Raw genomic sequence first — 15,637 nt, 5'->3', positions numbered from 1 at the left:
TACTTTACAAAAGAAGACATACATGAGGCCAACAAACATGAAAAAATGCTCATCATCACTGGTCATCAGAGAAATGCAAATCAAAACTACATTGAGATACCATCTCACGCCGGTTAGAATGGTGATCATTAAAAAATCTGGAGACAACTGATGCTGGAGAGGATGTGGAGAAATAGGAACACTTTTACACTGTTGGTGGGAGTGTAAATTAGTTCAACCATTGTGGAAGACCTATAGTTTCATTTGTGTTGCTGCAAGCGACAGGATTTCATTCTGTCTTATGGCTGAATAATATTCCATGATTATATGTATCATTTTCTTTATTCTTTCATATATTAATAGCACATTGATACCATATTTTGGTTATTGTGTCTAGTGCTAAATATGGGAATACAGATATCTCTTTGATATATTGATTTCCTTTTTTTGAATAAATACTTAGTGGGATTACTAGATCTCATGGTAGCTCTATTTTTAGTTTTTTGAGGAACTTCCATACTGGAAGTTATAGTGGCTATATTAATTTGCATTCCCTTCAAAATTGCTGAGGACTAGATATGCTAATGGTGGCACAAGGAGGACTTTGTTTAGCCTTAGATGAAATGTATTGCTTTTGGCTAAACCAATTGGGAAAAGTACAGGACAATATTACAGAACTCTGAAATCAAGCCTCCGTTTATGGGAACTTGCCTCTCAGAGTTGGTTAGATTGGGAAGGAGCTTAGAAATGGTTCTCCTAGTTTTGCACCTTTTTGGTCCACGTCTTCTAAATCTAAACCCAATTTGTCTCCTCTCAACCTCAGGCCATCACTCTCCAGATGATCCTCAGTGAGGAATATTGTCCTCTCAATATTCCAGAGGTGCCCTTCTACAGGGTACCTCTAGACTGCTGATCAGTGGACAGGAGGCAAAATTCTGTCCCTGTCTCCCTTGGACCTGGCTGGATACCACTTTCACCAACCCACTGAGTCACCCTCTTGCCCTGATAGCAAGAGGCCAAGACCCACAGAACCACCACAATCCCTCTGTCAGCAGGAAGCAGTTATAGAAGACAGACCTTTATCCATTTTCTCCCAAAGATTTGGGGTCTTGAGGGAGGAAATGTTACAGGGAGTTAGACATGCATAAGTGGGGCAGGAGGAGGCCCTACCACCTACCAACCAGGAATGTCCGATGCTAATCAGATGACAGTTGAGTAGTTACCACACTGCCCCTCTAAAAATAACTTGGCAGCCAGTGCCAGGGAGAGACAATCTCCTGATGGTCCACAGCTGCCACACTAACGTTTTAGTTGAATGCAGGTGCTTAAGTGAAGCAACTTCTCAAACAGATGAACACACTTGAGATTGGTAATCAGCTTCCAATAAAATCACGGGCCTGGGTATGTTCATTAAAAGACAAAATGGCAGAGTATGACCTTCCAGAAGCATTCTGCCAGAAAACTGAAGAAAGCCTCTGATGGGCATGCTTACAATTTCTTAAACACACTGCACATGCTCACTTCCCAAGTGAGGAAGTGTGCATGCAGGCAGTCCACCCTAAGGGAAGAATCATGGCAAAGGGGTGCAAGACCCTGGACGTGGGCCAGCTTGTAAAGTCCTAGGATCAAGATTAAATGGGGCACTTGTCCTTCAAGTCACCTGCTTGGGTCTCTTCCAAGTGCATTTTTCTTTTTTTCTCCTCTAAAGTTTTTAAATAAACTTCCACTCCTGCTGAGACTTGCCTTGGTCTCTTTTTCTGTGTTGTGTCCCTCAAATTCTTTTTTCTGAGTAGGCAAGAATTGAGGTTGCTGCAGACCTGTACAGATTCACTGCTGATAACCTGGATACCTTATATACCCATAACAGAAGCAGATTTGGAACTAGATATTGGGAAGAGGCTGGAAAAATCTGGAGGAGTATCTTAAAAGCCTAGCTTCTGATGAAGGCTTAGAGGACAAAAAGATTAGAGAAATTTGAAACTCTTTAGAGATTAAGTGGTTGTGGCCAGAATGCTGGTAAAAATATGAAGAGTAAAGGCCGTTCTGCTGAGGTTTCAGATGGAATCGAGGGACAATTATCGAAAATAAGAGTAAAGACCATCCCTGTCATAAATTGGCAAGGACTCAGCTGAACTGTGATCATGCCCAAGGGCTTCATGAAGGTCCAAACCCAACAGTGATGAACTAGGGTACTTGGCTGAAGAAGTTTCTAAACAAAATATAGAAGGTTCTGTTTGGGGTTAATTTTGACCCCTTACACTGAGATTCAGGAGCAAAGGACTAATTTAAAAACAGTTTATGGTTATAAGGGAAGTAAAGTGGAAAGATTTGGAAAACTCTCAGCCCATCCATGTAAAGAGTAAAAAAGTGTATTCAGGAGAGGAAACCAAGAATGTAGCCCAGCCATAGTTTGCTAAAGAGGTTAACATGGATTGAAAGGAAGAAGGTGCATTCCGCAAGACAATGGAAGTATAATTTGAAATACCAAAATAGATGCTCCTTTATCAACTGATATGGTAAGATTAGGGAAACAAAAGTTACCTACTTGTTGAGGATTCAGGGCTTGGCTGGCACGGCAACTTCCTAAATTCCTTATGGCTACAAGAAGAACCACACCCTTGCTAATCTCCCTAACAACAGGAGCTATCACCTAGATTGTGGAACCTTGCCTGATTTACAACCCAGGCCACTACAATTCTGATTAGACAGAGGACTTGCCTTACATTCTTTCCGGATAAAGAACTGCAGACCTCAAGCCAGTTTCAGCAAGCTCATAGAGACTGCATGAACTGTCCTTGCGTACTATAGTTTGTCTTTTGAACAGCAAAATAAAGAGCCAAGTTCTACCCCATTTTCATGCTAAAACCCCACTGCAAAATGAACATGAGATGTATGTTCCATATGTCTACCCATTATGCATATGCTCAATTACACTCATAAATGTGTGTAGCTTTTTCCCCCAAACCTGCTGAGTAGGTATGACTATCATGTAATATACACCTTGCGAGGAATAAAAACCAGCCTGCCCTTTCCTTCTTCAAACAGAGGGCCTTTGATACAAGTTAGAGACTATCTTTTCCTGGTTTGCAACTAATGCCAATAAAATTCTTCTTTCTACTATTTAGCAATCATGGTGTTCTTCTGCATGATAGAAAGAGGCTCTGAAGGCATTTCAAAGACAGTTGAGGCTGTCCCTCCTATCACAGGTCGAGAGGCCTAGAAGGAAAAAATAGTTTCCAGGGAGGGGCCCGAGGCACCCTTCAAAGGCTTCTACCCAGGGCTGTCTTGGGATTCTGCTCCCTAACTTATTCTGGCTCAGTGCTTCTCAGCTGATCCAGCTGTGGCCCAAGCAAACCTAGGTGCAGATCAACTTGCCCTTTAAGAGGATACAAGACGCAAACCTTGGCAGTGTCCATGTGGTGCTAATCTTCAGGCTTGCAGAAGGTAAGGGCTATGAAGACTTGGCAGTCTCCATGCAGATTTCACAGGAAGTTGATTAAAACCTGGGAGCTAAGGCAGAAGCTTGCGGGGCAGAGCCACTGCACCCCTGCTAAGAGCCCCCACTAGTGCTGTGCTGAGTGAAAATGCGGAGTTGGAGCTGCCACAGAGAGTTCCTGCCAGGGTGATGCCTAGTGGAGTCATGGAAGCAGGACCACTGCCAGGACCCTAGAACTGTGGTGTCACCAGCAGCAGGCAACACCTACCTGAGAAAGCCTCAGAAACCTATAGGGGCAGCATTGTGTGGAGTTCATGGCAAAGCCATAGGGGTGGGGCTGTTTGAGGCTGTGTCCAGGAGGTTGCACATATAATGAAAAACTGTTGTCCAGCTTTAAGATTTAATGTCTGTCCTGCTGGGTTTTGGACTTGCTTGGGACACATTATACCTTTCTTTTTATTTTCCCCTTCTGGAATGAGAATGTCTTATGTCTATAGCACCAATGTATCTTGGAAGTAGATAGCCTGATTTCACAGGCTTAAAGGTGAGCGTCTGCACTTTGGACTTATTGAGTTGGTGATGGAATGAGTTAAAACACTGGGGCTATAGAGAGAGAATGAATGTATTTGTATGTCAGAACATGAGTTCTGAGGGAGACAGGGCAGAATATTATGGTTTGAATATTTGTCTCGTCCATGAAAATCTCCAGTATGGCAGTATTGAGAGCAGGGGCCTTTAAGCAGTGACTGGATCACAATGGCTCTGCCCTCAGGTATGCACTAATCCATTCATGAATAGATTAATGAGTTAACAGACCAGCTTGTTATCATGGTGGTGGGAATGGTGGCTTTATGAGAAGGGGAAGAGGGAACTGAGCCAGCACATTGCCATGTTCAGTTCCTTGCTGTGGGATGTCCTGTGCCCCCCGAGACTGTAAGGAGTCCCCACCAGTAAGAGTGCCCTAGGACCCATGACCTTGGGCTTCTCAGCCTCAGTGAATGCAAGAAATCAATTCCTTTTCTTTATAAGTTATGCAATTTAATGATATTCTGTTATAAGCCAAAGAAAATTAAGACAGGAAACCTCATAAAAAGCAACTTTCTTCTCAGGTCTTTGAAAAATAGACATTAAAGTCAGTTGTAGGTAGAAAGGTCACCCTTTATTATTTATAGAGGAATGGTAATTGTTCATATACATTCACATTTATACTGGCCTTTCAATTATATACATAAATTTCCAATCCATTCTGTAAGTTATGAAAAATTGTGAATGTTATCTCTACTTGAGAGATGAGAAAGCAGATTAAGGATCAGAAAATGCCAAACCAAGATCACAAGCAGGATATTCATAGAGAGCTCAGGCTAATATGGAATACACATGCAAAATAGAACACCTAATGAATGACCTTAGCGTGGTCAGACTGGAACTGGTACCCTTTCACGTCACTCTGGGACAGGAGTTGCCTGTATGTACACATTATAATGAGTTGTCTTTTCTTTTAGGAGACACTGCAAGGATGATGGTAAAGGTAAGGAGAAGCACAGCAAAGTCCAAGACACAAGCCAGCTCCTCCTGAAATGCTCAGAGCTTCTGGAAAGTAGGGCATGACCCCTGGGAGGCATGATGACTCAGTGCCATTAAATGGGGCAGGAAGCCCTTGGGGTGTGAGTCCTGGGTTAGGGGAGTCCTCTTATAAAGGCCCCGAGAGATAAGGCCAGAGCCGTTTGTAATCGCTGAGGATTCTCCTCAAGTGCAGCAATTGCTGCTTCCATAGCCTTTTGGGAGAAGGGCAGAGGTTGGTGAGGATAAAGCCAACTGTTGTCTTCCCACGTTCCTCCTTCCCAAACTCCTTAGACTAGAAGAGGAAGGTGGCACTGAGGCTACAGAAAGCTAAAGGAAAGAGCTCAGAATTTTAAGTCAGACTGAGAAGTGTGAACAGAGCTGCAACTGGGAAAAAAACAGGAAAGAGGTAACATAGTTGGGGTGAGTGGGAGGATGGGTAGGGGAACCTCCGTTACTTCCCACAGCCAGGCCTGATCTTGGGTATCAGCTCCTTGCCCTCTGCCCCAATCCCATATTTCCTCCATCTTTGCCTTCCAGTAGAGGGAAGTCTTGATAGTCCCATCCAACTGTTTTGTGTATGAACCCCAGAGACTTTCCCCACCACAGAGGATGCCTGCCTCCTTTCTATGCAAACACTGTGGGCCATCTCCAAGAACTCTTAGCTGGTTATTCAGTTTGAATCGAGTCACTGCTTTTCCCAACCCTACAAGTGTCCCCATCCCACTTAAAGGGCTTCTACATTAGTCAAGAGGAAGAAAATGTAGCCTGAACTAGACAGATGGCAGGGAAAGGTAAATACATGTTTCTGAGGTTCTACCAGAAGCAATCTTGAAGCACCTTGATTATGCGACTATCCTTTCTTGTCTGGTTCTTAATTTTTCAAATGTATAATTCTGATATCCTTTTTAACATAAAGGTATAGGCTACTGAATAGGTATCAGTATTAACTGAGGTCATTCGATGTACGGAGGCCTTTTCAAAGGAGTTTTGGGAGAGATAGACAAGTCCTTTGAGGATGAACATCTTAGTTCTGAAAATAATCAACAGCCTGGACAAAACTTGCACTACAGAGCAGGTCTTAGATTCTGGATATTAGCGGAAGAAGACTGGCTCCATTCATGCTCCTACTCTGAGTCCTTCATTCTCAGGAGTTGATTTTGGATGAGCTTCAAAGGAAATAAGATTTATGGCCTTAGACATCCTATCTTTTCCAGAAAAATTTAAGAGACGCCATTTTCTTTGTGTGAGGATGGGTGATCAGGTCACAAGATCATCAGTGATGTTCAGAAGCTGCACAGAGTAATTCAAGGGGGATATGAAGACAAAGTAGAACATGCTTGGATTGTGGAAAATGCACGTTTACAAGGGGAGGTGTACAATACCTGTTTTTTTTTTTTTTTTAATCCCACAGGTTATGTACCAACCACTGTTCATGGTACTGAAGATATGCTGGTTGAAGAAAAAAATGTTCTTGTTGTCATAGTGCTTTTTTTGCTACCAAATCAAATCTTGTTCCTGGAAGAAATGCACAAATATTAATACTTAAAATAGTATTTTCCATGAAGAAAATTTTAGTCTGATGCAGGTAACAGAGGTTACTGTTGGGATGCTTAGAACTTCTATCCCAGATGCATTCTAAATTAGAAGATAACCAAACATTCTGAGCTTGTATTATATGAGGGGAGTAGTATTCTGGGAGTCAGAGAGGTGTCTTTCAGCTGTCTAGTCATCATGCTTCACTTGGTGAAATGCTCTAACCATGTGTGTTAGAGGCTGGGTTTGCAAAAGGGAATAGGCACAGTCCCTGAACTTCAGTCCCTTCACTGTGTGATATGGTGGGTATTTATGGAAGAACAGATATTAGAGAATAAAATAAGAACTTTGTATGCCTGTTAAGATTCTTTTGTAGAGGTAGCTGATGTTAGATGCTGGTGGTTTGAACAAGAGTGGTGATGATGGAAAGGTAACAGGCAACTTGGAGATTTACTCTGTAGGATGATCCAGTGGTACTTTGTGATGATTAAATATGGTGCAGGAAGAAGAGGGAAGAATCCAGGATGGCTTGATTCTAGGTTGAGCAACTGCTTGGACACAATGTTATGTTCTGAGATATGGGTGGCACAAGGAGAGAAGTAGTTATAATTTCTGACTCAAACATGACAGATTTGACATATCTGTGAGGCCGTTATGTGGGGTTAGTCTAGTCTGGATTTACCGGGAATGTAAAGTATATAAATTATATTTGACATTTCAGGATATCTTTACAGTCTCAATGGTCAACAAGAATAAAGATGCAGTGTTCAAGATCTTTTCAGGAGCAGTATTCCCTTCTCCTATTTCAAGTTTTCTCCTACTACTAGATAATTTTTCAACAGAAAAAAACATGTTATTTATCCCTTCTTAAAAATATATACCTACAAACACACAGACAGGCAAACACAAGCTCTTGACTCTTCTGTTCCCTTCAGCCAGTGTCAGTGTCCTATTTATTTACTGGCCTTTACATCCAACCTCTTCAAAGGAATGAACCATGTTAACAGAATTCAATTCCTCATTCATCTATTCTAAGTCAGTCAAGTAACACTTTGCCTTCCTCTATTCTAGTAAAATTGTTTTTATCAAGGCATTTGATCCTCTGTGATTCCAATAACAAGGCCAATTTGGTTTCCAAATTCTTTGACTCATCAATAGCACTTAGTATAATCTTAATAAGTTAGTGACAATCTCCTCATTAACAAAGTATATTCAATAGGCTATCAAGATAGCACATCACCTTAAAAATCTTCCTATGTTAATACTTGTTCACTATCAGAGTTATTTGCTGACTTCTCCAAGGGCCCCAACTCCTCTCCTACCCCATTCTTAATGTTGAGATTCAGTTCTAGGTTCTCTTTTCTCTATGAACACTTACTACCTGGGTGATGTTAATCTATTTTCCACATATATATCGCCATCTTCATTTGAATTTCTGATAGAGATCTCACACTTACCTTGTTCAAAATTGAAGTCTTGACCTCCACCCTCCACACCTTCCCCATCAGAGTTGGAAGCAACTCCTTTCTATTAGATGTTTATGCCAAAAATCAGGGTGTCATCTTTGACTACCTGTTGTCTCACATCCTGTATCTAACCTGTCAAAGATACCACTGACATTTTTGAAATATGTTCCCAATCCTGTTACTTCCCACCACATACACTGTTACCTTGATCATGAGCCAACATTCTCCCTTCCCTGGATTCCTGCAATAGTCTCCAGACACTTTTCCCCAATTCTACCCTTCCCTCTTTGTGCTGCTTTCCATCATGGATGCCAGAGAAAACTTTAAAAGTATAAGTCTCCTCCTGTCTGCTGAAAACAATGTCTTTGATTCTGAGAGAAATAAGGAACCTTTGCAAAGTCCCACAAAGGCCTGTGAGGCCCTGTGTGATCTGGCCCTGCTGCTCCAACCTCTGATTCTCCTGCTCATTTGCTTCATCTTAGCTGGTTGTCTGCTGATCTTTGAATACCAGGTGTTTTTATGTCTTACGGCATTTCATCTGACTGTTCCATTTTCTTAGAGTGTTCCTCCCACTGGGTGACTCCTATATCCTACATCTCTTATGGCCATCTCCTATCCTGTCATCTCCCCTTTTTGTTGTAGCCATTGCTGTGGGAACCACTTGAGTGCAGGTGTAGATTGATAGCACCTTACTCAGCTGCATCCCACCCCAGAATTTCTCTGCTTTATTGCATGGGCACTTCAGGGATCTCATTCAGTTGTTCTGGGGCATGTATGGACCTGAAAATGCAAGGAAATCAACACTCCTTGGGTCATCCTTGACCTATCGGATATGGAAGCCAGTGGATAAAGGTTCTCCTTTTCTGTGTCTAGAGTGGACAATTCTTTTGATCATTCTCTATGGTTCTTCATGTGGAATTGGATATAGTGATGACCACATTATCCATCTCAGCAAGGCACCTTTGGATCCACATTCTCTTCTTTCCTGTTTCACTCCTTCATCCTATTCTTGTTCATTGTCTAATTTTTCTATATATACCACTTGCCTGGAATTACAGGTTCTGCTTTTTATAGAAACAGTATTTCCCCACCTCATTTAATATTTTAGAATTCCTTTTCCAGTGAGGCCTGCAATGATCTATTTCAGATTTCAACCTCCCATGCTCCCTGTCACAGAATTCGTATCCTCGTTATCCTCGATTTTTTTTTTTTTTAAATCACAACAGTGAATCTTTGTATATTATGATGTAATTTACTCATGGTATCCTTTTATTACCTTTCTCCAACCTTTAGCAAAATTATTCTAAGGGATCTGTTTTGTTCATAATTTTTTTTCTTATTCAGCAAAAATATTTATATTTTTATTTTACTAAATTTGCAAAATACATTTACTGAATTTTATCATGAACTTGCATTGAACAGAATTAAACCTTGAGACATGAATTAATTCAGCATCTTGAGGTAGCGCTGAAGCAGGAGACTGAAAGGAGCAGCTCATTTGATGGGTAATATAAATATTATGGGAGCCAAGAGGAGAGAAGGAGTTTAAGAAGGGTGGTCAATTCAGAAAAAAGCTGCTGAAAGATCAACATGAATGAAGGCAAGTATGTGACCATGGCCTCATCATATGGAAGTCATTTCTGGCTGAAATTAGAGCTTTTTCAAGTTGGTTAAAATGTGCTAATACTACAGGAAATTTGTGGGAGTTGAATCTGAATATAAACATACCTAGGTATTTTAATGCAAAGAGGAGCTAAAATTTTAATAGAGGATATAAAATCATGGAGGACAGGATTATAAAGTGTTAATCGACATAGAAACTTTTTTTCCCCTCAAGCATCCATTTTCTGTGGAGGGAGAGAGCTAGATGACAAATAAGGATCTATAAACAAAAGACATTTTGTGTATAATTCTAGTACTCTCCCTACAACCCTGAGACAAAGGTAGGGCAGTGTTATTACCCATTAACAGAGAAGAACCAGGGACTTGAAATAAGCCATTTGTCACATCTTCTAGCTATGTGACCTTGCACAATCATGATTTTGGCCAAGGCTTCGGATTATAAATTTTTCCCATACTTTATGAAAAAAATGAATTTATTTTAAATTTTGATATACAAAACGTGTTTCCTTTGGGCACTTAGGTAGAAGCAAAAATGCATGATTATTTAGAACATTAAATTTGGATAATGCTAGAACTCAAACCTGGCTGATCAACACTATTAACTGTGGTATCTTAGAAATATTTTCCCAACACTCAATTTTCTCATATTAAAAAAAGATCAATAACTTTTGGTTACTTTGCTTACTGACTGTGCTGTCAATATGCATTATCCTATTTCTCACAAGAACCTCATTAAATAAATCCTAACAAAAAGAGTGCCTGGGTAAAAATTGGGCAATTTCAGTGTTTAAGGCTTTTGACAGAAGAAAAAAAATGAGCAAGAGCAGCTAGATATTAAAAGTTGTTAAGCACAAAGGTTTTTTCTGTGTGCGTGGAAGCCAGATGCTAGTCTTTTTAAAGATGAAAGAGTTCTGTGATGAAAATGAAGGAAATGGAAGATGGGCAGAGGGAGAGCCACATGAATAGGAAAGTTAACATGGGTTTAGATGAAGGAAAACCGAAGGAGAAGGCTCTTCATCTCTTCAGTAAGGTGGAGGCATAGCTGTATTTTCAGAGTTTGTGTTAAAAGAACCTGGAAGATATATTATAGAGCAGTGCCCTTTAATGGAGCTTTCTGCAAGGACAGAAATAGTCTTTACCTAAATCGTCCAATAATTAGCCACTAGTCACATGAGGCTATTGAGCACTTAAATTTAGAAGCCAGTGAACAATTAGCTTTTTTTTGTGATTGAGGTATGCATTTTTAATGCTGTTTATTTTTGATTAATAGAAATAGCCACATTTGGGCAAGTGGCAATGCTATCAGATAGTATACTTCCAGAAAAGTTAAACAGATTATATGATTAACTGGGGGACCAGAGTTGCAGGGTTCATTTGACTTGTATAGGCACTTAAGCCAGAAAGTTCAACAGAAAATTTACTCATATGATTGGGAGGTTTGTTTGATTGGTAGGTAGAATGGTAACAATGTATGATAATCCTGTCACCAAGAACACAGAAAACGATACCCGTTCTCCATTCCTTTATGAGAACTATTTAGGAGTATCAGGTCTATTGAAATATATTTAGGTATCAGTAAAAGTGAGTTTCTTGTGGGCAGGAACCATAGATTATGCTTCTGCATGTCTATGACAACTTCTGGTGGACTTTTTTAAGGACTAGGAATGGTAGCAGGAGCTTATCATAGCAGGTGATTGGATTCTGTAATCCTAGGTACCCTAGACATGCTTCTGGAAAGGTGAAGGAGCCTTTGAAGATCAACAAGAAAAATTCCCAGGAGCCATGTCAGCCTCCAATACCACCTCAACACATCCAGCTGCCTTCTTGTTGATGGGGATTCCAGGCCTGGAGCACTTGCACATCTGGATCTCCATCCCCTTCTGCTCAGCATATACACTGGCCCTGCTTGGAAACTGCACCCTCCTTCTCATCATCCAGGCTGAGGCAGCCCTCCATGAGCCCATGTACCTCTTTCTGGCCATGCTGGCAACAATTGACCTAGTTCTTTCTTCTACAGCGCTGCCTAAAATGCTTGCCATATTCTGGTTCAGGGATCGGGAGATCAACTTCTTTGCCTGTCTGGTCCAGATGTTCTTCCTTCACTCCTTCTCCATCATGGAGTCAGCAGTGCTGCTGGCCATGGCCTTTGACCGCTATGTGGCCATCTGCAAGCCACTGCACTATACCACAGTCCTGACTGGGTCCCTCATCACCAAAACTGGCATGGCTGCTGTGGCCCGGGCTGTGACCCTGATGACTCCACTCCCCTTCCTGCTGAGAGGCTTCCACTACTGCCGAGGCCCAGTGATTGCCCACTGCTACTGTGAACACATGGCTGTAGTGAGGCTGGCATGTGGGGACACTCGCTTCAACAATATCTATGGCATTGCTGTGGCCATGTTGATTGGAGTGTTGGATCTCTTCTTTATCATCCTATCTTATATCTTTATCCTTCAGACGGTTCTCCAGCTCTCCTCTCAGGAGGCCCGGTACAAAGCATTTGGGACATGTGTGTCTCACATAGGTGCCATCTTAGCCTTCTACACACCCGCAGTCATTTCTTCATTCATGCACCGTATGGCCCGTCATGCTGCCCCTCATGTCCACATCCTCCTTGCCAATATCTATCTTCTCTTCCCACCCATGATCAATCCCATCATCTATGGTGTTAAGACCAAGCAGATCCGTGGCAGAGTCTTAGGAGTATTCCTGAGAAAGGATGTATGAATAGAGTGAGGGATAAGTGGAGAAAGAGTGGGGCACAGTGAATGCTGTAGCGGGCCAGGGCTGTGATGAGAAGTAGGTGGCTGCTGGACTCCATGTTTAGTTCTTTCCTTGTATTGTGAAAAAAATACATGTTGTCCTGAAACTCAGAGCCAAGTCTGTTTAGGATTTGTGGGTCTTTTTCCTCTGGTAGCCCCTGAGTTGAACCTGGTAACTGTGCCATCTCCTCACAGAGCCCCACTCCTGTCAGTAACTTGGCAGTCTTGACCCTCTGGCCTCCTGGGGACTTCCTTCACTGAAGGACACAAAGATGCTTCCATGTTCATTTGCTTAAGAGAAGGCTGTGAAAATCTGAATTTCTATCTCTGACTCATTGGAAATTTGATGTATTATCCACTCAGATTGCTGAGTGAGGACCCCTACTCCATCCAATGCAGGAATTCCTCTTTACTAACAGTTGATGTCCAGATTCTGCCTAAACACTGTAAGTGCTGGTGCACTTGCATCCTCCAGGTCTATTTATTCCAAGTGAGACAACTCTGCTTATTAGAAAGTTATTTCTTCAACTAAGCCAGTCTGTATTCTTTGACTTCCTTTTACCTCTTCATCCTCATGACTAATCCGTCTCATTAAATACTTTGAAGAAAAACCATATGCTCTGCCATTTTATATCACACAACTCTTAGTGCACAGATGTGTCTTATGTTTTCAACAAGAATGTGAATTGCTCTTATTTAATAGTCTAGCCAAGTGTATGCTATTGGCTAGGGACACGGACTGTTAAGAAATGGATGCTGGACTTATGTTTATGTCCTCAGACAGTGGATGGAATAATTCCAATGGTTTGTGTTCTCTAAACTCACCATCCAAGACCCTGCATAGAAGAAATATGAGAAGGCAAAGGTGATGAGATGTGGGCATATTGACTTAGGTTTTGTTCTGTTTCATGAAAACTTAGGTACTCAAGAATTCCCTTAATATTAATCCTGAGAACTGCACCTCTGATGCTCCCTCACACCCTCTATCTTATGAGTTGAATTTTGTTCCCCTTTCCAATTTATATGTTGAAATTCTATCACCCACACTTCAGAATGTGACTGTATTTGGGGATAAGGTCTTTAAAGTGATAGTTAAAATGAGGTGATTAAAATGAGATAATGGGCCTTAATCCAATATGACTGGTGTCTTTGTAAGAGAAAATTTGTACACAGACACAGAGTGAAGACCATGTAAAGATACAGAAAGATAGCTGTGCGCAAGCCAAGAAGAGAGGACTCGGTAGCAATCAAATCTGCTTGGTTACACTTGGACTTCTATGTTCCAGAATTGTGAAGAAATAAATTTGTTTGTTAGACCATCCAGTTTTTATTACCTCTTACAGAAGCCCTAGAAAACTACTTTTGGCACCAGGAAGTAGGGTGTTACTGTAACTAATATCTAAAAATGTGAAAGTTGTTTGGAACCTGGTTGAAGCTGAAAAAATTTTGAGGTGCATGTTAAAAAAGGCTAAGATTTCTTTGAAGAAATTATCGGTAGAAATATGAATATTAAAGATGCTTCTAGTGAGGTCTCAGGAAGGAAGAGATGGAAGAAAGATGATCTGTGTTATCAAATGAAAAAGAATTGGACAAATTGTGTTCTAGTGCTTTGTGAAAAGTAGAACTTTTAAGTAATGAACTTGGATATTTAGCTGAGGAAATTTCTGAGCAAAATGCTGAAACGGAAATTGTGGCCTGGTATGTTCTTGTTGCTTAAAGGAAGATGAGAGAGGAAAGAGAGAAGTTGGAGAAGAATTTAAGCAAAAAGGAATCAGGAATTAAAGATTTAAAAAATTATCAGCATATCCATAGTGCAATAAATAAGTGTAATTTGGAAAGAATATCAAGGGTGTGGCTGGACAACCATTTTCTAAAAGGATTAGTTATATTAAATGAAATAATTCAGCACAGAATGACAAATGCTGCATGGTTCCACTCATACATGGGAGCTAAAAAAGTTGACCTCATAGAAGTGGAGACTAGAATAGTGGTTACTAGAGGCTGAGAAGGGTAGCAGGAGGAGAGTATAGGGAGGAGTTGGTTAATGGGTACAAAACTGCACTTAGGTAGGAGGAGTAAGTTCTAGTATTCTAAAGCATACTAGAATGACTATAGTTAATAATTTTAGATTTCAAACTAGCCAGAAGAGTGGATTTTGAATGTTCAACACAATGAAATGATAAATATTTGAGTTGATAAATTATCTCAAATTGATTACCCTGATTTGATCATTACTGGTTGTATACATGTATGGAAATATTGCATGTACCCCCTAAACTTGTACAGTATGTGCCAATTAAATTTTTTTAAAAAAGGATTAGGCATGTGTTTATTAATCCAATCAGCTACCTCAGAAGCCAGGAATAGAGATGGGGCTATGCAGGAAAGACTCTTGGGAGTCCCTTTTATCTGACAGTTTGAACTCCATGAATTGTATCAGAGACCAACATGTTTGAGAATATCATTAGCAGCAGAAATGAACAGAGATAGGATAACAAGAAAGAAGGCAGTTGAACTTCTGGGATTCTAGAGGATGGGCCAATAGAGCTATTTATCTGCAAACATGTATTATCCTTCAAGAAAAGAAGGGAAAAAATACTCTGAGGTAGTTGAGAGGTTGGCAGCACTACTACTGCCACCTCATGCCCAAATACAGACCCAGGAGGTTAGGTTGCCTCTTCCTTGGTTTCAGAGGGAAGGGCCAGCCCATTGGTTTCAGAAGGCCAGGGTTCCTCTAATCCAGGACTGAGGGGTTGGGGATGCTGCCCATTGAGTCAAAGAGGATTATTCTGAGCCTTAAATCAAGTGTAATTTTGCCCTGCTAGGTTTTATACTTATTTGTGACTCATGACACCTTTATTCTGATTTATCCACTTTGGAATGGGAATGTCTGCCCCGTGCCTGTTCTACCATTATATTTTGGTTGCAGGTAGCTTGTCTGGTTTCACAGGTTTATAGCTGGAGGTAAATTTTGCCTCAGGATGGATTCATACCTGAGTGTCACATATAAATGATTTAGATATTACCTTAAGATGAGATTTTGGATTTACAGTTAACCCTGGAATAGGGTTAACACTTTGGGGATGCTTATATTTTGCAGGTAAGAAGGATGACACTTTAGGGAGCCAAAAGGCAGGGTGTTATGAACTGAATTGTGTCCCCCTCCTGTAAACTCATATATTGAAGTCCTAACACCTTGTATCTCAGAATAATATGACTGCATTTGGAGATAAGGTCTTCAAAGAGGTTAATTAAGTTAAAATGAAGTTATTGAG

General features: G+C 40.8%; 1 protein-coding gene across 1 annotated transcript; it reads left to right on the top strand.

Moving 5' to 3' along the window:
• Window positions 1–11,353: 11,353 nt before the first annotated feature.
• LOC108307468 (olfactory receptor 52K2-like) lies at window positions 11,354–12,967 on the top strand. The gene has a single exon (XM_017532831.2). It carries the CDS (start codon window positions 11,383–11,385, stop codon window positions 12,325–12,327), a length of 945 nt encoding a protein of 314 aa, XP_017388320.1. The 5' UTR covers window positions 11,354–11,382; the 3' UTR covers window positions 12,328–12,967.
• The last annotated feature ends 2,670 nt before the right edge of the window (window positions 12,968–15,637 follow it).

The sequence above is a fragment of the Cebus imitator genome, unplaced genomic scaffold (genome assembly GCF_001604975.1).
Source record: "Cebus imitator isolate Cc_AM_T3 unplaced genomic scaffold, Cebus_imitator-1.0 Scaffold79, whole genome shotgun sequence".
NCBI classification, from domain to species: domain Eukaryota; kingdom Metazoa; phylum Chordata; class Mammalia; order Primates; family Cebidae; genus Cebus; species Cebus imitator.
The sequence above is the reverse complement of the archived record's forward strand: the minus strand, read 5'-3'. Positions and strand labels throughout refer to the sequence as shown.